General features: G+C 43.2%; 1 protein-coding gene across 1 annotated transcript in view; it reads right to left on the reverse strand.

Moving 5' to 3' along the window:
* UST (uronyl 2-sulfotransferase) overlaps positions 1-7,267 on the reverse strand; it is a 166,385-nt gene extending 159,118 nt beyond the window's left edge. The window contains exon 1 of the mRNA XM_037392589.1: positions 6,638-7,267. Coding sequence (XP_037248486.1) covers positions 6,638-6,905 — 268 coding nt within the window. The 5' untranslated portion in view covers positions 6,906-7,267. The remainder of the gene's footprint in view (positions 1-6,637) is intronic.
* Positions 7,268-24,602: the final 17,335 nt, after the last annotated feature.

Consider the following 24,602-nt stretch of genomic DNA (forward strand, 5'->3'; position numbering starts at 1 on the left):
ATATACTTAGAATATCATCACAACACATTCACACAGTCTTAAACATTTTTTGCTATGACTGTACACAGTGTTTTATGACCAGTCAGGTTAACGCAGCCCAGTGACCACTTCATCTTTTTGAAAGGAAAAGGCTTGAGGCAGTAATAAAACAAGGTATATTCTGGTTCTCCGCACAGTATTCCTTGACAGCATCATGCATTAGGTAGAGCTTTGTTAAACTTACCACCAGACAAGCTGGGAGTGATGAGCAAGTCATGCCGCCTTTTAACAAAAGCTACTTGGAGATGAGACACATCTTTTGCCTTCCAAAAAAACTCACTTATAACTTGAAACCTTAGCAACATAAGTGGAAGTCCAAACATACTAAATCTAAAAGATATGTAACACATTCAAAACAGCAAAATGTGGAAGCCCAAAGAGCGCAGAAAAGATATATCACTACAGACTTGTCATTTAGGTTCAGACTATCTTTTCAAGGCTTTAGGAAGCAGCTTCTAAGGTGACCTTTCAGTTCCTTACAATGTTAATGACTTTAAAAATGTAATGAATTCCAAGAGCAACAGAATCAAACAATCCACCAAAAAGCCAGAGAAAAATCAAAATGCTTTGAAGTATGGAAGAGCTCTTTTAAAAACACTATGCATTCGTGAAAACAGTAAGAAAAGAACTATCAATAAGTACGTAATAAGGGCCTTGTTAAAAGCATATTCATTTCAGGAGCAGGCATTGTGTCACCGTTCAGTAAACCTCATTCATAGACCTGACTGTCTTTCCTTAGGTGTTTCTCCTACTCACACACCTGAAGGGCCTTCAAAACTGTAAACAATTCATGATCCATGTGCAAAACAAAACTGGATGAGACAATCCTTTTTGGCCATAAAAAAGCAGCATGCTAGGTGCTTTTATTGTTTAGAAAAGCTTGTCCTGAAGAATTCTGTGCTTTCCATCATTTTAAATATCAATGCAGTATTACCAGAATAAAAATGCCAAATCACACACACACCCCAAAAAAAACACGCAGCTGTTGTCTGTCCCCTCTTTCTACAGTTTAGGAATAAAATTCGTATGCGTAACACTCTCAGTCACTTTTATTGTTTGCTTTGGATCAAAAGATGAAAAAAGTCAGTTTTTCTTTTTTGTCCCTCTCTTAACATATTAACAGGAAAAAGCCAGACACTTCAGAAAAAAAAAACAAAATACAAAAAACAAACACAAAACATAAACCCACACACACACAATCCCAAAACATCCTACCAAAATAAAGCAAATTCATACTACCTCAATTAAGAAAAGTTTTGCTTTGTGTTTAGTTTTATGTATTTTGAAGATTTTTTGTTACAAACGCCCCCACTCAGATTTCTTTCTGCTTCTTCTGTTTGACAAAATTATGGTTATATTCCCCCAGGTGTCCAAAATAAACATAACTGTTGTGCCAACTTTAAGCCTACAGAGCACATCTGGACAAAATACCCGAGAGCTTCCAGTGGCAGAAAGAGTAAGAGTAGGGAGCAATTTAGAGATTGTTTGAGGAGCACAACTGGCCACTTAAGTCTTTTGTCTTGCATAGGAAGCCACTGCAGAGGCAACTTCCACATGCAATCAAATCAGTGCACTTGTTGGCTGGCTCCTGGGGAGTTCAACAGGGAAAATGTTCATGTCAATTAAAGAAACAACAAGTTTGCACTGCAAATACTGAAGATCGAAAGTTTTTGCGTTTTGTTTTTTTTTTTTTTATTGGCCATTAGAGGGTTGATACCAGCCCTTGGAAATACTCATTTCTGTATTTTGAAGCATGTGTATGTTACAAGCCAAAGCAGGGAAGAATAAAGTAATGCAAAACCATCACAGTTGCAGGGGAATATAGTCCCCAGTGCATTCCCCAAAAGCCACTGAGCTGTTCAAGATTTACGATTTCTGTCTTACTCATCTAAGGGAAGACTCTTCTCACTTCCTCCCACTGCTGGAGTTGGTTTTTGATTAGTGAGCCAGGATTACCTTGGCAGAATCAACAAACAAGACCTCATTTGTGCAAATCCCAATACTCCAGTTTATTACTGGAAAGCCTGGCAGTTTTTATACTTTCTTGTATTTTGGAGCTCGTAGATGGCTCAGGACTGGTGTGTACCCCCATACAGCAAATTTAAGCCTACTGCCAACAGATGTGCTTTTAAGTATCTTCCACAGATCCTTCAGAAAAAACCCACTAACGTCCATGCCCCCACCGATTACATGACGAAAACCAGGGCTCTAGATCCATCCTGCTGGGATAACTACAGTGTGAAACTTGTGCTGTGTTATCATAAACCAGAGCCAGAATAGACAGCAGAAACCATGAGCTTTCTGCAGACCTTTATGTCCTCTGAACTATTATAAGCTTGAAGTCAGAATGGGATAAATAATGAAGCACAGTCTCCTATCTACTACTCTGCTCTCATTTGCTCCATATGACTCTGGTAAAGTCTTATAAATGAGAAGAGATGGCAATGCAAAGTGGAAATACTGAATACCTTCTCCCATACAAACTACCATGATGTTTTTTCCGAGATTCTCCCTGATCAGTATAGCTATCATATACAAAAAGCAAGATGCATGCAGACAAGACATCAGAGAAGCTGCTCTGGAAGAAAAAGAATTTACTAATACTCTGAATATTCTGAAAATATACTCATCCCCCATCTCCATCAAATAAAACTTCATAGAACTAGCAAATTTTTACACTTAATTCCTCTGAAAAGAAACCTACACCACCTCCTCCTCCTCTACAGGGTATGATGCAGGCCTTAAGAATAAAATGAGTTCTCCAACCCCAGTGTTTTCATGCTGCCTTGATCTTTTATGCACACACCTGCCTGATGCAGGTGTGACTTCTATTCTGATCGCTACTGAAGTTTTCTGTTGTTACTTAGGAACATCTTTTCAAGTCCTGAGGTAAAAAAAATCCAAGCATGCCCTCCAGAGTAACATAACTAACCACAAGCAACACACTGAAACCTCCAACGTAAATAAAAAACCCAAAGTCCGTCGAGATGACCCCTCTCCGCACTGCGGAGGCTACAAAGCGGTTAAACAGAGAAATCACTTCTTTTAGGCTAGCCCTTCTTGGTTCTTGTAGATTAAAATGCAATAAGGGTGACTGCAAAATTTACTTACTGAAACATGGTTGTTTTTGGGGGGGGCGATTTAAATTTTAACACCATAAATTGTGGGTTGGAAGGACTGGAAGGTAAGAGTTGCTTGTACACTGGATCTGTGGCTTCAGGGGGAAAGTTTGATAATTTTTTTTTAACGGCATGAGACTTGACTAGCCCAACTGTTGTATAAAACAAACATATGTAGGGCTTTGCTAGTTAGCAGGACTGGATGTCTAAGACCTATTCATCTCCAAGCAGTTCTGTTAGTTCCCTGGAAGACAATGAGACTACGGGTTACAAAAAAACTGTTCATAATCTGCAGACCTTACCAGCTGGATAGCTCAAGGAGTATGCACCACTCTTGCAAAATCTACACTCAGTACAAAAAGAAAATAAATTAAAATCTTTAGCAATGTCATCCACACGGATCAACTTTGAAAACCCAAGTAAAACTGTATACCAAGGAAATGTAAAATTACTTTAAGTAGTAGCATGCAAACAGGCACCTTAGCATCCAAAGTACGTTCCGCTTCTCTGTGGAGGCAGCAGCACAGTTTGCTTAGTGCGTACTAGGACTCCAACCACAAGGTCTCTGCTTCCCTCTCAACCACTGGTCTGCTGCAGGATGTTAGATTAAGTCCTTGTCTCCCCAGCATCCCAGGTGACCCAGTGCTGTGCTTTTACCCAGCCAGTAACTAAGTATCACACAGCTGCTCGCTCACTCCCCCACCCCCCCAAGGGATGGGGAAAAGAATCGGAAAGGAATGTAGAACTCAAGGGTTGAGATAAGATCAATTTAATAATTGAAATAAAATCAAAAACCACTAAGTTAGAATGAAAAGGAGGGAGAAGGGAAGAGGAATGAAATCCCAAGGGAAGGGAGAAAAGAAAACAAGCGATGCAAAATACAATTTCCCACCACCCACTCAGCAATGCCCAGCCAGTCCCTGAGCAGGGATCAGCCAGTCCCAGCCACCACCACCACCCCCAGTTTATATACCGAGCATGACATCCCATGGTATGGAATATCCCTTTGGCTAGTTTGGGTTAGCGGTCCTGGCTGTGTCCCCTCCCAGCTTCTTGTGCCCCTCCAGCCCTCTCACTGGAGGGCCCAAGAAACAGAAAAAGTCCTTGACTTAGTATAAGCATTACCCAGCAACAACTAAAAATATCAGTGTTCCATCAACATTGCTCTCAGACAAAGTCCAGAACACAGTACTTCACCAGCCACTAAGAAAAAAATATAACTATCCCAGACAAAACCAGGACACCCAGGCACAGAGAGGATATTCCTATACTAATTGATCTAATGAGTGCAGAAGTTCATTAACAGGTAGATATTAACAGATGTCTACCTTCTCCTGAGAGAATCCGACACTTCAAAGAAACCCCAAACCATTTTCAAATAAGACTGCACTCCTTCCCCAAAGACTCCTCACATTCCGACATTCACAATAAAGGCTTTTCTGCACTTGCCGAGCACCTCACAAAAATTATCATGACCCATTCACCAAAATGCAGTGGTTTCCAAGCCTTTCATCTTCAAGTCTCAGAAGATTTTCCAGCAGCCACACAACTACTGGCTAGCGTGGTTAGGGTAGTAGATCCTAGTTTTATTTCCTGGATCCCTCAGAAACAGTCAGGAGGCCACTAAGTGAGAAGCTGTGTAATCCTGTCTCTCTCGCAGTCTGTTCCCACACAAGCCAAACAACAGTCATCCTTGATGAAGATAAAAATTCAGAAAATTAGTTATCAGCTTCCCTCTGAAAACTAGAGATCGGTGTTTGATCCCATTAAAAAGTCAATTTTAAGCAAAATCTGCTTCTGCCTTGGTGGAAAATCTGTCTGTTTCCTCTCCAGTGAAGGAATTTCTTCCTAATTGCCACATTAAAGGAAGAAAAGAAAAAAAGTCATTAAAACTCAAGCCAAAAAGGCAACACTCTGTTGTGTTTGGTAAGTAATACTCAAAGTGTTTCTTCTCCTGCTTTCACATGAATTTTCACTGATTTTTTTTTTCTCCAGTTACAGTGGAATCACAGCATAATATGAACTGTAAGTGACTTCTGTTCACCTGGTGCTACTCTAACAAAACAGGGACAAATTGACTTGGGTTGCTTGGGGCCTTGTCCAGCTCTGTTCTGAATATCTGCAAGGACATCTCAACCTCTCTAGGTAGCCTGTTCCAACATCTGACCACTCTCACACTGGAATTCTTTTCCCTAATATCTCACTGGTATTTCCCTTGTTGCAACTTATTGCCTGTTGCCCCTTGTCCTACTGCCATCCACCTCCCAGAAGAGCTTGTCTGTGTCCTCTCCATACCCCCTCATCAGTTAAGACACGGGATAGTTTTCCCTTAAAGAAAAGCAACACAGGCACACTTGTATTCCCAAGATGTTCATAAAATATGTACACACAGGTAAGGATTTTCAGCTTATTTTTCTGAAATACAAGTACTGTATTTTTGTTTGCAACCTAACACCATCTCTTACGGCTTGCCCTTCTACAGCCTGTACCGCCAAAGGCTCACCTTCACAGACAAGTAACACAGATCAGCTAATGTGGTAAAAACTCACACTGGGAATTACTCCGCAGTAATCCTCCTGCACAGAGATACCCTCAGGTTTTGTTCCCTATTTGAACTAGCCCTGCCAGCCTGTGGTACTTACACCACCGCACCACACACTCTGGTTTTTGCAACTTCTCAGTTCTGCAGGGAAGCGACGTGGAAACGGGGCACAACGCAAAACCCACGTGCAAACTCGCGGTCAGCATGAGGATGTCGCCTGCAGACCGCAGCGCGGGGCTCGCACCGCGGCACCGGGACACCTCCTGCGGCAAAGCACCGGAGCCCGCCCGGAGCGCTGCTGCCCCGGCGCTGCCAGCACGCCGGTCTCTCCAGGAGCGCGTCGGCCGCACACGGGTGATGCTTGGCTCACACAGCACATGCGTCTGGGGTTTTGGGGTTGGCTGTTGGTTGTTTTTCCAGCAGGATCTTCTGCCGAGCCACCCATAACGCCGCTCCTCCCCTCCGGGGCCCGGCCCGCACCTGAGCGGGGCGGGGAGGCGCTGGCCGGGCTGCAACGCCCGAGCCCCGGCGCGACCCGCGGGCAGCGAGCGCTGCCTCCGCCGCGCCTCACGCCGACCTGACGGCAGAGGCAGCCGGCGGGCTGCCGCGCTCCGCGACGGCCACCGGGCAGACAAAGAGCCCCCCCGGCCACAGGTTCCTTGGCTCCGAGGACGGGTCTCAAGGGGGCTCTACCCCTCCCCTAAATTAACTTCTGAGAGGGCGCACCCCGCTCCCAGGGCGCCGCCGGCCCTTCCCACCCCGGGGTCAGCCCTCACCGTCCCTCCCGCCGCCCCCCATCCCGCTCCCGCCGCCCGGGAAGCCGGAGGGCTCCGCGGCCGACCACCCTCCCCCGCCGCCGGAGGGAGGCCCCAGCCCAGCAGCCGCGGGGGGCGAGGAGGAGCCGCAACAAGTCCCCGCCGCCGCCAGCCGCCCTTACCCAGATAGTGCCGCAGGTCCAGCAGAAAGTGCGGGGGCCCCCCGTTGAGCTGGTAGAAGAGGGAGCCCAGGCAGAAGAGCAGCAGGGCGGCCATGCAGAAGCCGTAGTCGCGCAGCGAGAGGAAGGGCAGCAGCGAGAGGGGCCGCCGCCTCTTCCAGCCCCCGCCCTGGCCCGGGCCCGGGCCCCCTCCCGCCGCCACCGCCGCCGCCACCGCGGGGGGCCGGGGCGCCGGGCAGTCCCCGCCACCGTGCTGCTGCTTCTTCTTCATCCTCCCCTTCGCCGCCTCCGGGTCACGCAGCCCGCCGGGGAAAGCGCATCCTCCATCCGCCTGTTCGGCGGGGAAAGTTCCCGGCAGCTCAGGGGACCCGTCCCGTCCCCATCGCCGGCTGCCCGCGGCAGGCGAGAGTCCCCGGCGCTGCGGCGGCGGCGGTCGCTGCTGCGGAGCGCCGCTAAGGGGAGGGGAAGGAGGTGGTCACCATCCCGCTCCCTGGGGCTCCTCTCCTCCTCCGCCGCCGCTCTCGCTCCCTCTCTCCACTCGGCCTCTCGCTCCGGTGTCAAGTTACAGCCAGCGCTCCGCCGCCGGCCGCCTGCGACTCGCGGCCGACTTGTGCGTGCCGCCCGGCCCCGCCGCCCCCGGCCGCGCCGCCCACCCCAGCCCGCCCCGGCCCCGGCCCCGGCCCGGCCCGCCTCGGCCTCCGCTCCCCGCGACGCGCCCGTTGCCTCCGCGCGAGCGACCCCTGCGGGCGCCGCCGCCGCCCCACCGGCCTGACTGCGGCGGGGCCCGGCCCGCCCCGGCCGCCCCGACCCACCTGCCCCGGCCCGCCCCCGCCGCCCCGCTGTCCTGCCGCGGGGCGCCTCGCTATCCCCGGCCGCAGGGCCCTACCCTCGCAGCCGGGCCGGCGGGGAGCAGCGGGCGGGCCCTGCACTGCGCCCCGGCCCCCTGCCGCGCCGCTCCCGCTCGGGCGGGCCCGGGGTCTCGCCAGGCCACTCGCCCACATGAGGGCCACCGAGCTGGCCTTGCAGGGGTGGTAGCTATGGTGGCTTGGGCAAGTAACACGGCATTAAGGTCCGGCACCTTTATAGTCGTGCAGCATCGTCCGTGGGGGCAGAGGGGGACTGCTCTTCTCATTGTAGCTTTGCCGGGACGGTTGAAGCGGGGTAGTTGTCTGCTGGGGATATGGCTTTAGGCAAGCACAGAAATTACAAAATTAAAATTGCTCATGCAACCTTAGTTTGACCCCCTTGTACATATGGTGTATGATACAGCCTCTAATTACTTGATAATGCTATTTTTCCTAGAGAACCACTTCCCACCATGCATAGGGTGAGCTGCGCTCGCTCAGCACTGAGCTCTTAATAGCTTCATCCTCTTTATAAAACATATGTCCCCAATATGTCCTGATGGCTTATTTGGAGCTATTCTTGTCCTTGGGCATTGTCTGATGTAGAAATACATTTCATTCCCTCATGCAGCTGCATTGCCAGCACAGCAGTGGAGGGAGGAGGGCTTGGGGTGCTGCTGCCACTTCATCGTTCCGTGTGATGGACCTGGCTGGAAGCAGCAGGACGGCTTCCCCAGGATCCTGCTCACAGGATCACACGAGACTCTTCATTTCTAAGCAACAGCAAGTTCTGTCCACTGTGGTTTGGGAGAAAAGTAGGAAATCATGACCCAAGTGCAACTCGCCAGGTCAGAAATTAAAAGGCAATCACCCTTTTCCTTTTTAGGCTTAAAAAATAAATCCTGATGTAGGGGGCCTGACTCATAATCTTTGCGCACTTGCAGCTGGAAATTTTGCTCAGGAGACTGCATTCAGATGGTTTTGCCACTTATGCTTGGGTAAATGCCTGAATCTTACCTACAGTACTGGCTTTGTTTTGTTGCTTGCATCCAGCAGCAAAGGGCATCTGCTGAAATATGGAAATTAATCTTGCTGGTATGGACAAGAGCATGAACCCAGAATCTGACAATAAATAATCAATTCCATTGCATTCCCTGATAAAAAATATCCTCATACTGGCTAAGACGGCAGACCACCTTAGATAGTTTGGTGAGGAATCTACCAGTTTTAGTTACACAGTTCTATGGCATCACTGCACAGAACCTTCCCAATCTTACACAAAACCTGTAGCAAAGACAAAGTTAGGAATGACACTTGATTTTTGAAAAAGAGAAAAGTAATACGATGCAAAAAGTGAGTCCTCTTTGCGCTAGTGTTCAGGGGAAAAAAAAAGGGGGGGGAAGGAAAAAAGAAAGAGAAAAAGGTAAATCTTTAGGACTGCAGTTCACTTTAAACATAAATATCCAACTATTTTCACCAGATAAAAGTCATAACTCTAGTTGCACAGTTAAACTACTACTTCTTAACTCTCATGAATGCTGCTTTGAAACACTTATGGAGTATTGGGGGCTTACTTAACGTGTGCTGCTTCCATGGACATTTAAAATTGTTTTATATTCTTTTGAATACTTCCATATCTAATGGCTTGTTTGAATGACCAGACTGCAGATTTGTTTAGCAGTACTAGTTGCTGTTGCAGATGAGAAGCAAGTAAGGACTTACACTGAATGTTTGAGAAAAATGGAGCCTTTGATGAGAAGACAGACACCACCTGTAAGATGAATCAATAAATCTTTATTTTTCTGGTTGCAAAGAATGTCTTTGATCTCTAGGAAGAGATTTAAAAAAAAATAAAATGGGAAAACAGACCAATCGAGTAAAATTTAAGTGGGAAGACTGTACTGTTGAGACAGTTCTTGCCATGTTTCTAAGCACCAACAGATAAAAAATTATCTTGGGAGGAAGAAGACATGGAAATCTTTGTTGCTGGAATATATACTTAAATGGATAAGTTAGCTGTAAAATTAGTTACTTTCACTTACATGAACTATCACACCTATGTTATACTATCATTTAGAATGCCTAAATCAAATAAGAGTAACGAGCAGGAACATAAACACTGTTTACTTTGTGCTATGGCTTGATACAGTGCAATTGTTTCCCTATTTTTAATTTCCCTGTTACTCATATAATGAAAACAGTATGATTTTCATGCATAGCATAAAGCAATTAAAACATACTTACACCCTTAACTTCGTACATTCCCACTCACACAAAAATACCCTAAGAATCCAAAACACAAACCCCACATTAAAGGAATATTACAGTTGAAAAGCCAAGTGTCGACACTTTGGGATAATCCAAAGGTAAGATTTTTCAGAGAAACTTGTTTTGACCTGTGGAGCATATGACTTACAACTTAGACTTTTGTTGTGTGATGATACTGTTTTGCTCAGAGGACCATTGCCTTGTACCGTGTATAGGACAGACACTGTTCACTGAATGTGTGAATTTATTTTTAATCTCCTTGTTCAACATATGTCCTCAGGCTTTGTTTAAAGCTATTTAAATCCTACTTGTAATGTGGAATTATTAATGTTATAGCAGGCTTTTCTACAGCATTCATTGTTACAGTACTTTGAGCACATGATGAATGCTTATGAATTACTTTCATAAGATGTAGCTCATATCACCATTTTACTGATTGGGAAATGAGACACAGAGAGATTAAGGTTAAATGTGTCTATTAATTTTGGTTGCCAGCCTTGAGATGACAGGGGTTTGCCTTGGTGAAATAGTTAGCATTATGCAGCACTTTGTATGTTCGAAGCATAGCTCCCTTTGACTTCAGACACAGCTGTGAATGCTAACTACTCCTGCAAATCAGACCCCAGGCTCTCAAACTCAACACCAAGCATAATAAGAGCACTGAGTGGCCACCTGTAGTTCAAGTAATCCGCCTGACATCATATAGGAGTGCTCTGGTGCTAGCAGACACAGAATCAATCATTTTCAAAGCAATATTCACTGCAGCAGTCCTTATCCTCTGCCTGCCTTGACCTTGTCCCACTCTTCTTTTTCCTCCTCTCCTAGATCTAGTCTCAGCTCCAGGATCTTTGTACAAATCTTGTTTCCTTCCGTGACCTCATCCAGTCCAGGTCCAGCTTTTGCTCAGACTGAACCCCCTTCCCAGCTGCAACGGTTCCAGCAAGAAGGATATCGCAAACACAGAGGCATTTCCCCACTCCTGGAAGAGGACGCTCCATACAATCAAAGGAGTGGAGAAGATAGCTGCCAAAAATTTCCAAGTGGGTCCACACTGGTGCTGTGCTAGAGATTCCTGAGCTGATTTGTCACTCCAAATTCATGGATTCAGAAACAAGTTCAATGAGAGAGATAAAGAGCCTATGTGGAGGCTGTGTGGCTGGCAGTACTCAACAGGGAGGCTCATTTGGACACATCAGCATGGGTTACCCACTGGCTAGTCAGTTCTGCTACTCAGCCAGCCTGGACGTAACATAGCGTCTTGCCAAATGGACTGTGCCCTCATGATTACGAGCCTACATCACTAGTATCTTGTGAATGGCTGCACCAGGCTACTGGGGTGCTGCAGCTCTCTGTTACTGAGCGCACATTATCTGAGGCTACAGAGAGGTCTCTAGTCTTCCATGGGAACAGCAAAAACCATACGCCTAAAAACCAAAGACCAATGCTCCAAGGAACAGATGTACTATGATTTCCCATTTTTGCAGTGGTAGGATTTTCTTTGAAACATAGGCAAAACATCTGTCCCTTATTCTTAGAAACATCTGAACATTTTTTGTTGAAATTTTTTAAATAAATTATCTAAATAAATTCTCATTAAGCAAAATTCCCCAGCTGGGATATTTCAGAATAGGCAGTTTGCAAAGGTATAAATAACTAGAAAGGGATAAGATACAGCCTGGGACCTAATTTTCGTAAGACAGTAAGGACAGAGGAAATTTAGATGCAAAGTTTCACTGAGTAAAGGTTCACTGGTATAAAAGAATAACAATATAATGTCACCTGAGAAGCACCCATGAAAGATTACAGCTTTAGATTCCACCAGCACTCTCTGTGATTCAGAAAGGGTTCAGAGCATAACAGAGTAATTGATGGCAACTGTGCAGGCTTTATTTTCCTTTATTCAGCAATAGTTGATAATTTGATGGGGATGCAATAAGGGTGCACCATACCCTTTAATTTCATGCTTATAGAATGCTTGCAAGTTTCATCTGCCTTGACTGAACTGGAATTGCAGCCCTGTGCTGGCTGGTTATATTAATTTCTGTCCTTTGTGGCAGGTTCTGGGAAAAATATGACAGCGAATATCTGAAAACAAGGAAATGAGCTTGTGTACCAGATGGATACAACTTAGCGACACTCTGATGGAGCAAGTTCACTTCAGAAGAGGTATTTGTAATTTGTAATTGAAATAGTACTGGAATTACATGAGTATGTTCTGTTGACTTCACTTGGAGTGTGATGGATTTATCTAAAGGAATTTATATTAATACCTTGGCATTGCTGGCTATCTCCAGCGAAGGGCTACTCACAGGCCTATCCAAACTCCCGATACCACTGTTTTTGTTTGCTTAATTTTCACAGAAAATGGGAAATGAGAATTCACCCAGGATGCTTTCCTTTTTAATCAGTATGTGTATCATTCTGGAGAGGCAGTTGAAGCTAGAGGTACAAGAGAATGTTGTATAATGTATAGTCTTGATGATCAATCCTTTCCTCTCATAAATATCCACTCAGAACTCCCCAACTGAGTTTCCTTTTACTTTCTGTTCTTCTTGTATTGATTTTCCAATAACAGTCTAATTCCTGCATTTGCCTGCAGAAACCACTAATAGAAGGGCAGAAGTTTCAATGTGTAAACAGGAATTTTCACACAACAGACCCATTAAAAGCTACATTTGTTTAGACAGTTAACAGAGTAACACCATACAATGTACTGAACAGATTTAGACATGTAAAGATGCAGACAGTCACATGGGGAAAATACAATACTGGTGCTAATTAGGCACTAATTAAAGTAGATAGTTAGGCACTTATATCTAAATCCAGGAAATGCAAAAATATGTTAGAAACACGCAGTTACCTCCAACATAGCTGGTGCCTTGCATGTGACCCCACGTAGAACTACACCATTATAATACCTGGGAGCAGCAGAGCCAGGTTAGCACAGAGCTGTCAGCAGGATTAGCCAGGGTGGGCAGGGAGCCATCCCGGCACTGGTTTGCCTCAGCCCGCCTCAGAGACATTTTACAGCTCTTCATAGTACGTCACATTTGGTAGCACAGGGGAGAACTTCGGAGAGAAATAAGCTAACGCACTGAGGTGCGTTGGTGTCGCAGGTGGAAGCACTGTGGGAGGATAAAACAGCCATCTAGTCTATATGAAACCACAATCCACATTGCTGAAACTACTCCTGAAATTAATATTCTAGCTCCTAATAGTAACACCATCACTGCCGTTTTGCAAAATAAGGCAGACATACAAATGAGGTCTCTCTTTCCCACAGGTGAGGGCTCCAACCAGTGTGAGAAGGCTTTCCGACTGGTTTGGCATTTGGTTTTAGTGGTTTGGAGGCAAGGGGTTGGGGAAGGTAAGGGAGAAGGAAGGTGAAAGGTCAAAGTGAAAAGAAGTTAAAGAAAGAAATGGGAAACAGGTTCATATGAGGGCCTGAAAGAGTGGTGCACTGTTGCAGCACAAACAAACCAGCAGGCTGCAACGAGGCTTTTACCATAGGTCAGATTCTACTGTCTGTGCTGTATCTCCTTCCTCCAGAGATCAGATCACACTGCTCCTCCTCCATCAAACTGCCTTTGCCCAATCCTCAGGGCTATTTAACCACTTAGCGGAACGAGCTACAGCTGCACAGCATCCATGTCAATCAACCCACTGCCTCTGAGGCAAGGCCACAGCTGCGTATTATCAATGCTAATCAACCCACTGCCTGCATTCCTCTACAGTGCACCAAAGATGGAAACAGAAAAGATCCTACACCTAGTGTGACATGCAAGATGGAGAGGTGACTTGTACTTTTACAGGGGAGAAGAAAGAAATTCTTCCCTAGTGGGGTGGGGAAAACAGCACCTGATATGATGCATTTAATGCTTAATCTCAGATTCTGGGTGGGATTTTCGAAGGCAGCTCTCTGAACAACTGGTGGTCTAAATCCCTTAGTAAATTTTGCCCTGTGTTTTTTCAGTTTATCTCAGACTTTATATATGAAACGATTCCCAAGCTGAAAGTTGCTTTACTGAATTATTCATAGACAGATTGCATGTAATCAAAGTATTTCAGAAAAACTGTTTGTTCACATATCAAAAAGCCAGCAAATGTCAAGCTCTTTAGCATGGATCCTTCACTTGGTAAAGTGGTATTCACCAAAACCAGAGTTATGCATTGGCTGCTTTTGCATAGTCTGCCACAGGTATGTCATTACGTATGTTAGATTAAGTTTTGGAAAATGCAATGTACAAAGAAGGGACCGACTCATAAGATTAAGTTTATTGTAATGTTTGTAAATGAGGTCACCTCATCTTCTAACCTCCTACATGAGTGGTGGCCGCATAGCACGTGCTGCATGAAGCTGCCTTTGCTCTTCCTTCAGCTAGCAATGCCCTGCCGCTTCCAACCCCAAAGCAGAAATACATCGTATTTCAGATGATACAAACTTTACTTGTGAGCTACAGTGGAGGGAATGTCCTTCAGAACTGTTTGCCTTTGCTAAATAGGTAACTTGGCCTTTCAGGTACTGAGTTTTATCAGCAAATGTTTAACTGTAGAGTGGTGATATATCACTGAGAACTGAAATGGAAGGTCAAAATCTAAAAACCTCAAACCAACGGAGTAATACGCAGACTTCTGGAATAATACCTGATAATTCTGCCAGGACTGGAAGAGAGTGGTGCACCAAAGGTGAAGACACTGTCCTGTATACAATTATTCACACACACATATATGAAGTAGCTATAGGTGTAAAATGCTGACTTACACTAGTTCAGGCAGCTTATTGCAACAGCTCAGAGAGTTCTTTTTCTAACTTAGCTTTGACTCATTTCCCAGACAGTTCCATATATAACCTTGGCTTCCTATACTTTCCCTGCCACATGCACATTCAAACCTGAAAGTTTTTAAGTTGTATGTAAAAATTCATTTTGATTCTGTGCAATCAGATGGGGAGTTTTATTCAGTGTCAGCTTGCAGAATAACTGTGGGAAATATGGAACTTTTAATTTTTTAAATTCATTAAGAATATCTCTCATGTAAATAGCTCATTCTTGTTACTCTTGCAGTTTCATGTTCTTGTTAAAATGTGAAATATACAAAGCAGTGAGTAGATCTGCATGTCATAAATTATTTCCCCCAGTTTTAAATTAGATTCTTTGGCAACAGTATTTCTGGAATGCAGTAAGCATTTCTTTTAAACCTATACAAAATACGTCTGGAAGATAATGCCTACAAAAATGCCTACTGAAAAAGTAGACTAATAAATCAATTATTTAGGACCTCTAAAGTAAAGCAATAAAATCTATAAAATGAACATTAAAAGATGCAATGCAATTAACGTAGTCATGAATGCTACGTTAGCCAAGCCAAGCATTTGCAAGAGGAGAAAGAATATCATTCTTTTATAATGAATTAAGGCAAATAAATCAAAGGCTCCTTGCTCAATTTATTGAGTTTTTCTCAACATCAAGGCATCCTCTGGACCAATTTGATTTTTCTGCAGTCTTTGTCCAGAGCCATGTGACTGGAGCAAAACTATGAATTACTTTAAGCACTCCCAGATGCTGGGATTGTCAGTCTTAGATCATACTATTTCCAATTCTTGTGGAAAAAGAAAGCATATATTCTCATTATACTGTGCCTTCAACTGAGTAATCTCCTGATTTAGAGACTGGAGTTTAAAAACTAGAGCAACAATTATGATCAACTGGTCTGATTTCTGTTGCTTGGTGAAATAAAAATTGACTCTATTGTTGCTGCTGATATTATTTTGTCTCTGTTATATTTTACTTCCCTGCCCCTTGCTGCAGCAACCTTAGCTGTTTCAGTGGGACTGTGTGTGTGCACTGCTGATTGAGCTAAGCCAGACTTTAGCATCACACCTTGTAAAGGCAGCTCCTATTGCCCTTGTGGAAGGCTCTTTCAAAAGATCCCCCCTTTTCAAGGATCAAAAGATCCTTTTCCCCCCTTTCATTTATCTCAAAGTAACACAAGCAGGCCTAACCATATGACATTTGCATTTAAGAAAACAGTACACTGTGTCTTTTGAAGATCTGCTTAATATGTTGTTGCCTTTTCATATTCAGACAGCATACAAAGAAAAGGCTAGATGTTTGCAACTTTATGAAAAATGTTTGTAATTTACCGTAAAAGAAAGGTCATATTGCTTTCTCCCCAGCCTTGCCCTTTTATTTCACAACCACATTTATCCATGGACAGAAGACTGTTGCAAGGACTGTGTATGACAGTCCCTGCTTACACCCTCAGATGAGTTACAGACCTCTTACATTTGTGGATTCTTATGTTGGTCGAAGGATGGGAGAAGACAGATGTGCAGCTGGGTAGGAAATCTCACCCTGAATTGCATAATGGAAACCCCCAAATACATACAGAGGTGTTGTGGTGTGTAAATCCCTCTTTCCTTTAGGACAGATAACAAGAGAAGGGTGGCAGGACAAAGCTATTGCTCCAAAATCTGCACACTGCACCAGTTGCATCTACACTCTTCTGGACCTCAGCCTATGTTCCTTGTGCCAAGCACAGCGTGATGAAGAATTATTCCTCCTGCAATCATCTGTGTCTGATCCCAGGTCAGGAAAAAACTACAGCACTCTGCTGCAAATGTATGAAATGCAAGTGCTGTGGAAGAAATTATGATACATGGTCGAAAGTGTGATTCTCCTGCTGAATTCAGAAATTTGGTTGGCTTGTTGGTCTCTGCAAGAGCTGAATTTCACCCCAAAAGGATATTTTAATAATTACTTTATTTGTTATTGAGTGCTGCACCACCAACATCTATATGGTTATGGATCATAACAGCTACAGGATAAACTGCACTTTTTATCTTCATTCAAGCTTCCCTTCCAAATGACAGACTTGCACCTCTAACTCTTCTCAAGATAGAAGGCTAAAATTTTCCCACTCTTCATTACTGCATGTATTGCTCACACAAATGGCTAAAATGTCTCTGTCTTCACAAATATAGTATGTTTGCTGAAGCCAGGGGAGGTATGTGCAAAACTGAACACCAGTGTTTTGAAAATTCTTCTCCTTTTAACCAGTAACATAAATATTAGATGGAAATAAATCATGATTAGACCAAGTCCTCAGCCAAAACCAAAGGAGAAAGTTTGCTGTAGTGATATTATTTTAGAAAAATAGGGACATCAAAAGTTGTTTTTCTTTTGTAAATTCCTGATACTTCAAATCTAAGCTTCAGAAGTTAGGAATTTGCTTCATTTTTAGCCTTTAGACTTATCCCAGACATGATCTCCCACAAGGACAAGTGACACTGTATTATATATGTGTGTACAATGGACTAATTGTTAGACTAATGGGGGGCTGCAGCAGGTTTCTGGGGCCCCTTCATTAAACTAATAACAAACATTAATCTCTTATTACAGAGGGTACATTCTCTTCTATATCCCTTTTGCATCTCACTCTAATTTTTCTTTTGAAAAAGGCTTTTCACTTGTGTTCTTTGAATTCCTAAGGGAATATAAGATGAGTAAGAGAGTTTTATTGCCTATTAATTACCAATTGAATTTTCTAATACTCATAGGCAGCTGAGGTTCTTCTAATTGCAACTCATATTATAGCTGAGACATTACAACTTCTCTGTGCTCGTGGACACAAAAGTCTAAATCCGTTTTCCGTGTGGTTTGGATACACAAGAACTACAAGCCCAAATATTTCCCATAGTGTTGACACGGCAAGCTGTAAGTTGTATTATTTATGTATCACTTCTTCTATACCTAAAAGCAGGAATACTGAGGAATCAGTGCATGAGTTTAGTGTGCCATCTACAGCATGCGTCAGTTAAATGAGAGACTTGGTCTGGTGGTCTCCATGCTCTTTAAAAGTCCTTTCTGCAATATTTCCAGCTTACAGTCTCCCTCTCTGCTCCTGTACGTTTTGCCTTCTGAAACTGTGTTTTATTGCCCAGCATACTGAAAGTCAGGACTCCTGTTGCCCTCAGGTTGTAAAAAGACAACATACTTTCCTCTCCTAATAGCCATACCTGTCTGATGGTATACAGAAAGCCAAAATCTTGGGTGGCACAATTGATTAATTAATCTTCTTATGTAAATTTCTTTCCAGCCTCTGCAGAAATGAGCTACCAAATGCCTGCATAGTGTAAGCCTCCAGATCTTTGCTTTATTTGCAAATATTTGAAAGGATATGCCCTTCCTACAAGTCTATAGAAACCTGGCTTATGAGCTTTATAGGCTGCTTTCCCAAGTCTTTCCCTTTCCTCAGGGAACCCGTTTGCTGTTGGGGCAGAGTCACAACTCACCTGAAGACAGTCCCACATATTTCCTATATCCCAACCAGACGGATGTTCCTTCCAATAGGTTTTGTTTGATAACTGAAAGGTGGCAAAATGAAAATCCAAATCATTCCCCACACTGCTTGCAACCCCTAGGATGCCTCTACTTCTCATCCCCTGGCTCTGCTTTAAAGGTCTTTTCCATCCATTAGATGGAATACGTTTGCTACAGCAAACCTATAACTAGGCAACCAAAACTAGGCGGGGGTGATGGTAGTCACTTTAGAGGAGTTTTACAGCTGGGAAAACTCTGAGAAGCAAACAAATCAATACAATTTCAGAAGAGGTTGGATATAACATTGCTTAATGGTGGGACTTATTAAATGGGAATTGGTGAAGGCACATGAGTACCCCACGTGTTGTTTTTCTGCATAGCTTGAGACTTTGGTAAATTAAAGCATGGCTGGAAGATCCCAAAGAAGTTTGGCAGAGAGACTGTGAAACATTTTATAACATTTACATCATTGTCTTATGTTTTTCAAGGGAAATTACTCATAGTGTGATTTCTACTGTGAGTAGAAATCTACTCCCTCCTGCGGCACTGCATGCTAACTTACAGAGAGGCAAGGATTAGCTGATGATAGCAAGGTGAGAATTGCCAAAGTTTGTCCAGTGTCTCCTGATTTAAACTCTAGCTGTCCTTTACTAAGCGTATATGAAAACATGTTAATGCTTTGGGGATGTCTGTGGTGAGAAGCTGAGATGGGAACCTGAAAATACTGTGTACAACTCAGTTCTTTGCTTTGGAGAAGCTACCAGATCTTTGCACTTTGAGCATGCTTTGTAACATAGTCTCTGCAAGGAATAATCATATACCTGCTTTGGCAGTGCATCCAGCTAGAAGGAATTGTTAAAGAAGTTGCTTCAGGGACAGCAACGCTTCAAAGAAGTTTCTGAGAAAGTTAAAATGCAAAAAATACCAGAAGTCTTGAAGGGTGCAGAACACACCTGTAAAAACAACAGAACAGGATAAGCTGTATTCTTGCAAGCAGATGCAGTTCCAGTTGAATGAAAGCAGACTATAGGAAGGAGATGCTAAATAGGAAGAGAATGAAAAAAAATACACGATAGAGAAAATTCCAAATTCAGATTCCCCCCCCCCAAAAAAATTTCCATTGCTACTATTTTTCAATAATCCACATTTTGGTAAATGTGAAATACACACATAATGTCACTTTATCTTTTAAAGAAGATGTTGCTTAGCAAATAAAACTAAACTGCCACTGCAGGGTTCAGTGTTGAGCTGTGCCTACAGAGAGATGCAACACATTCGTTTTGCACTTAAAAACAGTAGCACTAGACTTGTCAGAAACGAAGGACTGGATCTTATATTGAAAGCAAGTGGTATATTAAGAAGTAAGGTAAAGCCTATAGGAACTCTGTTGTGTTTTCTTAATGTTATGAGCTAGAAAGTGAGAAGAAACTGCTGTCATTGAAACTGTCAAGTCCTGTTGGGATTTGGCTGGCTGGGAAATGAAGAATGCAAATAAGTGAGCATAGGAGAGTATTTTAAGAAATTGCAAATGCATCATGTCCAGAATATGTGCAATTTTTGCAAAAGCCAGACACAGACAATCTGATACTGTCCCCAAACATGGGTCCTCTGGCTGGCAGGGTGGTAAATGTGCTGCAAAGGCAGCTGTAAGGTATGTTCTGATTAAAAAAGGGCCACATATGGAGACCACCTTGCTGTGCCTTATTGCTTTTTAATTTTCTGTCGAAACCACTCTTTAAAATAATTTGAACTTTGTATTTGTTATTTTGTGGACTTTCCAAGCATGTAGTTATTACATTCTATTACAGTGGTAGAATCTGCAGCAGTCCCTCATGCTGACATTTTCATCACTAGTACTTACTATTGCAAAACTTCTCACAGGCAGAACTGATTTGTAAAATCAAATCTTACATCATTTGCAGGGTTTGACATCTTACATAATTAACTAATTTACTATACACCATAGGTCATTGATTTTTCCATGGGAAAAAAAAGAAGTTAGACTAAAACTTGCATCTATTATTTTCTTCCAATGGATCATTCTGCCCATTATAAATGTTCCCATATTCTATCCATTGTCATTTCCATGAGAGGAATTTTATTACTTAGATAAATGTGTCATGGTCTTGCAGTCTGGTTATCAAGATATTTCTCTTTTCAGAAGAGCAGTTTCCATTTCAGAATGTGGTTGAAGTAGTTAGCCCCTGAAACCTGTCAGACAAAAGGATGCTTTATATCTTTTCATTTCAGCCTTTCCAAAAGAAATCAATATTCTCTTTCCATATGAATTATAACTAGCTTGTTGAATAACTTATCTTGCATAACAAGTTTTTCTTACTTACTATTCTTAATAGTAGAAGCAAAAAAGTAAGAGAAAAAGACAATAGCGTTTTATGTCATCTGTTCAGTGTATAATAATATTCATGTAGTTGAATGGATGGATTTTTCTAACTCAAGTTGCAGAGTTAGTGTTTTGGAAGCAGAGCGATTTTATACATGATGGACATATAAATATTATGCATTTCATTCTACTTCCATCTCCAGTGCAAAAAGGTTGCTTGTTTATCCCCTTTTAGTGTATAAATTCTCCCTTTCAGATAATGCATACTTAGTTGAATATAATCTAGCTGATTAAAGATATATCAAATTACAGGAGTACAATTCCTTTGCTGTTTTGATGTTACAGATATACCTATTATGTAAAAGGTTTCTGAACGTAGGAAGAATGAATAAATTGATAGATGGTAAGCAAAACTTGTACATTAGTCAGGGATGCAGATTAAAATTTAATACTTAGCTGACATAGCACTTTTACTGTGGGTTTTAGAAGTAATTTGGAAACAATAAATGTTCTGTTAAAAGTTTAGAAAACCTAGGTTCTTACACAACAAGCAGGCTGCTGTGGTCAAGGTTTCAGATGCCCATCTCCTTAATACAAAGCTGGGTGCAGAACTTCTTCCCCAGCCATCAGGCAGGTGCTGTGGGCACTGCTGACTGCCTGAAGCCAGGTCCTCCCCAGCTCTCACAACTGACTTTGATTCCTTCCTCTCCCTCCTGCCCACTCCTTCAGAGAAGCCTTGCTGTCTTCCCCAGCTTTCTGTGGGCACTATCATTCTCTTTTCCCTCCACACCTTATTTCTAGGCGATATGAGCTAAGAGCAGAAATGCAGTTATCGTCGGTTTGTTGTCTTGCAGATTCACTTCAGATCCATCTCCTGTCCAAACTAATGTTGCAGCCCATCTCCCTTGCACTTCATGGATCTTTAGTTCAACCTTCCTCTACGTGTTCTTTTTCTATTTTCTTCTTTGTGTATTTAGCCATTCTGACAGTCTCTCAGCCCTGACATCTGGGTGTTACCTCTGAGTTGAACCTCTCCCTCGTACTACAAACCAGGCTATATGTAAACATTACTAATTCACGGTAACCTACTCTGCCTACCCATTCATTCAGCTTAAACTGCTCCTGGCACTCATTTTGCATCTCAGTTTTGTTAATATTTATTTCTCTGTCCTTCTCTGATCACAGCTTAAAATGAACACAGAAGGAGGCATTAACTATGGAGTTAAGACCGTTTTTGTCCCTTTGGAAATACAAGCTAGTGGGAGATAAGGAAAGAAATAACTTTTTGAAAGGAGGCAAAAAAATGAAATCGTTGAAACAAAATACTATTTTTTTAACTTTTAATTCTAGTCATAGGGCAAGCAGGACTGTGCCCCAAGAGACTTCCCTTTGGGTGGGCCAGAGCTCCACGTGAAGACCCAGGGTCCCATAGGTGCTCAGCAGTCCTAATGAAATGCTCAGGTGGAGTACGGTTTGGTCATCTCACAAGCTTCATTGCTAGTTCTAACTCTGGTCATTGCTCTTGTGCATGATGCTGTTCATCTTTCCTGGTCACACCTTCCAAGCATACTGTTTGGGAGATATATGCCTTTCTGTGACCAAAATCTGGGTTGGTCCTTTTTGAAGTGTCCTTTTGCCTTCATTGTGGAGTTTCTGATCCTGCTGAAGCCTGAAATTTAAACCTCTGGAGAGTATAACTGTGAGGAAGTGACTCAATACGATATGTATTAGCAAATAACTTGATCAAGAAAAGGTGTAATTGAAAACGAGCAACAATAACAAAAGTAAAAAGGGTGTCTGTATGTGCACATACTAAGGAATAGACATTACAAGGGACAGAAGCAAGCTGTGGATATAGAATCATAGAACCATAGAATCACTTAGGTTGGAAAAGACCTTTGAGATCAAGTCCAACCATTAACCCAGGACTGCCAAATCCATCACTAAACCATGTTGCTAAGCACCACATCTGTGTTTTTTAAATACCTCCAGGGATGGTGATTCCACCATCTCCCTGGGCAGCCTGTTCCAATGCTTGACCACCCTTCCAGTGAAGAAGTTTTTCCTAATGTCCAATCTATACATCCCCTGGCACAAGTTGAGGCTGTTTCCTCTTGTCCTGTTAACTTGTTACTCGGGAGTAGAGACTGACCCCTGCCATGCTACAGCCTCCTTTCAGGTAGATGTAGAGAGTAACAAGGTGCCCATGAGCCTCCTCTTGTCCAGACTTAAACACCCTCAGTTCCCTCAGCTGCTCCCCATCAGACTTGTGCTCCAGACCCTTCCCCAGCTCCGTTGCCCGTCTCTGGACACGCTCCAGCACCTCAGTGTCTGCCTTGCAGTGAGGGGCCCCAACCTGAACACAGGGTTCCAGGTGCGGCCTCACCGGTGCCGGGTACAGGGGGGTGATCACTGCCCTCGTCCTGCTGGCCACACTGCTTCTGACACCAGCCAGGACGCTGTTGGCCACCTTGGCCACCTGGGCACACTGCTGGCTCATCCTCAGCTGGCTGTCACCCAGCACCCCCAGGCCCTTTCCCACCAGGCCCTTTCCAGCCGCTCTGTCCCAGCCTGTAGCGCTGTGTGGGGCTGGTGTGACCCAGGTGCAGGACCCGGTACTCAGCTTGTTGAACCTCATGCAATTGACATACAATATGGTATGGACTAAGATAGATAGAGAGGACATTTAAAAGCTTTGATCTTAATATAAAATGGTCTGAAATGAGAAAGAATCAAAGAGGACAATAAAGGACACTGAAATTAAGAAGGCACAGTATTGCAGGGGAGATGTGCTGAATGATGAGTTGAAAGTCACCAGTGATTAATAGTGACTGAGTTAGCTGGACCAGGCAGCCTGCAGTAAGCATAGCAGGACCAGAAAGAGAAAAGAGTGCAGACTGGAGGTATATAAGTAGATTAGAAGGAAATAAAGCTCCTGTTCTCTGTACTGTGCATTTTCATATTGTTGTCTACACTTGGGAGGTATTCAAATTTTGCCAGGCAGCATTACACTTCTCAGCACCATAATTATAAACCAGCAAAGTCTAACAGCATTGTGGTTGTGATTCAGCAAGGCTCATTCCTGAGTGTCTTCAGGTATCAAGAACTAAATAGATTGCAAAAAACACATGCACATGTTTTTACTGAACAGATACCTATCTCATTACTTTAAAAACTTCTCTGCTATAGACTTTAACATGAAAGGCCAAGAGGCTTTAATTACAGAGGTAGGAAAAGTTTTCACCCCTTTGAATAAGCTTAAAAGTGGTGTGGACTGACTCCAGGAACAATCCCATCCAATTATGGAATCTGAAGGACATAGCAGAAAAAGGCTGTGCAGTTGTGGTTTCTGCCATTACCTTCAGTGAAAAAAACCCTGTATGCAATGGGTACAGCTATATATCATTCACTTTCTGCTTTTGCAGCCAAGATCATAGACATGAAAAACACTTTCCAAAAAGGAAGGCATGTTTTTCCTCATGTAAAACACCTCTCTCTTCAAACCACTGTGGTGAAGATGTAGCATCATTTTTTTCCCTCCCCTCAAATGCAAAGCAATTTTCTAGGACTATGTAGAGGGTGGGAAGGGGTAGAAATTATGCATCCAGACAACATTTGGCTAAACCATTGCTCAGAAGCCTTACAGCAGGAGGATCCTTACACCTTCTGTGATGCCGAAAACAGCATTAGAAAATGAAAAAAAGATTTTTTTTTTTTTTACAAGTGTAATACTATATAGTAGCTAAAGAGTGATGGGTTTGGTTTTGTTTCAAGAGTAGTAGACTGATGGAAGTCGGTCCACAAGGGACCTTGGTAGGTCATTTAGCACATTCAGCTTTCCCAAGGTAGAACTGGCTATGCCAGCTTTGCCTAGACTACCTCAACAGACGTTTGTACTTAGACATCCAAAGAGAGGTTCTTAAAACCTCTGACAACAAAGAGCCCACCATGTCACAGGACACACAATTCCAGTCCTTTGCTGTTCTGATCAGTGATGTCTCAGCTACATCTCACATGATGTGTTTGAAGTCATTACTTTTTGTCCTATTCACAGAGGCCAAGGAAAACAGTTTTGGGTTTGTTTTTTTTTTCTGGTGGCCTGTAGCATTTCTGAGGATTGTCATTACCATACTTCTAAATCACCTTTTCCCCAAGCTAAAATTTCCTCACTGCTGTTGCTGCCCCTGACTTTT

Source organism: Falco rusticolus, chromosome 6, assembly GCF_015220075.1.
Source record: "Falco rusticolus isolate bFalRus1 chromosome 6, bFalRus1.pri, whole genome shotgun sequence".
Classification (NCBI taxonomy): Eukaryota; Metazoa; Chordata; class Aves; order Falconiformes; family Falconidae; genus Falco; species Falco rusticolus.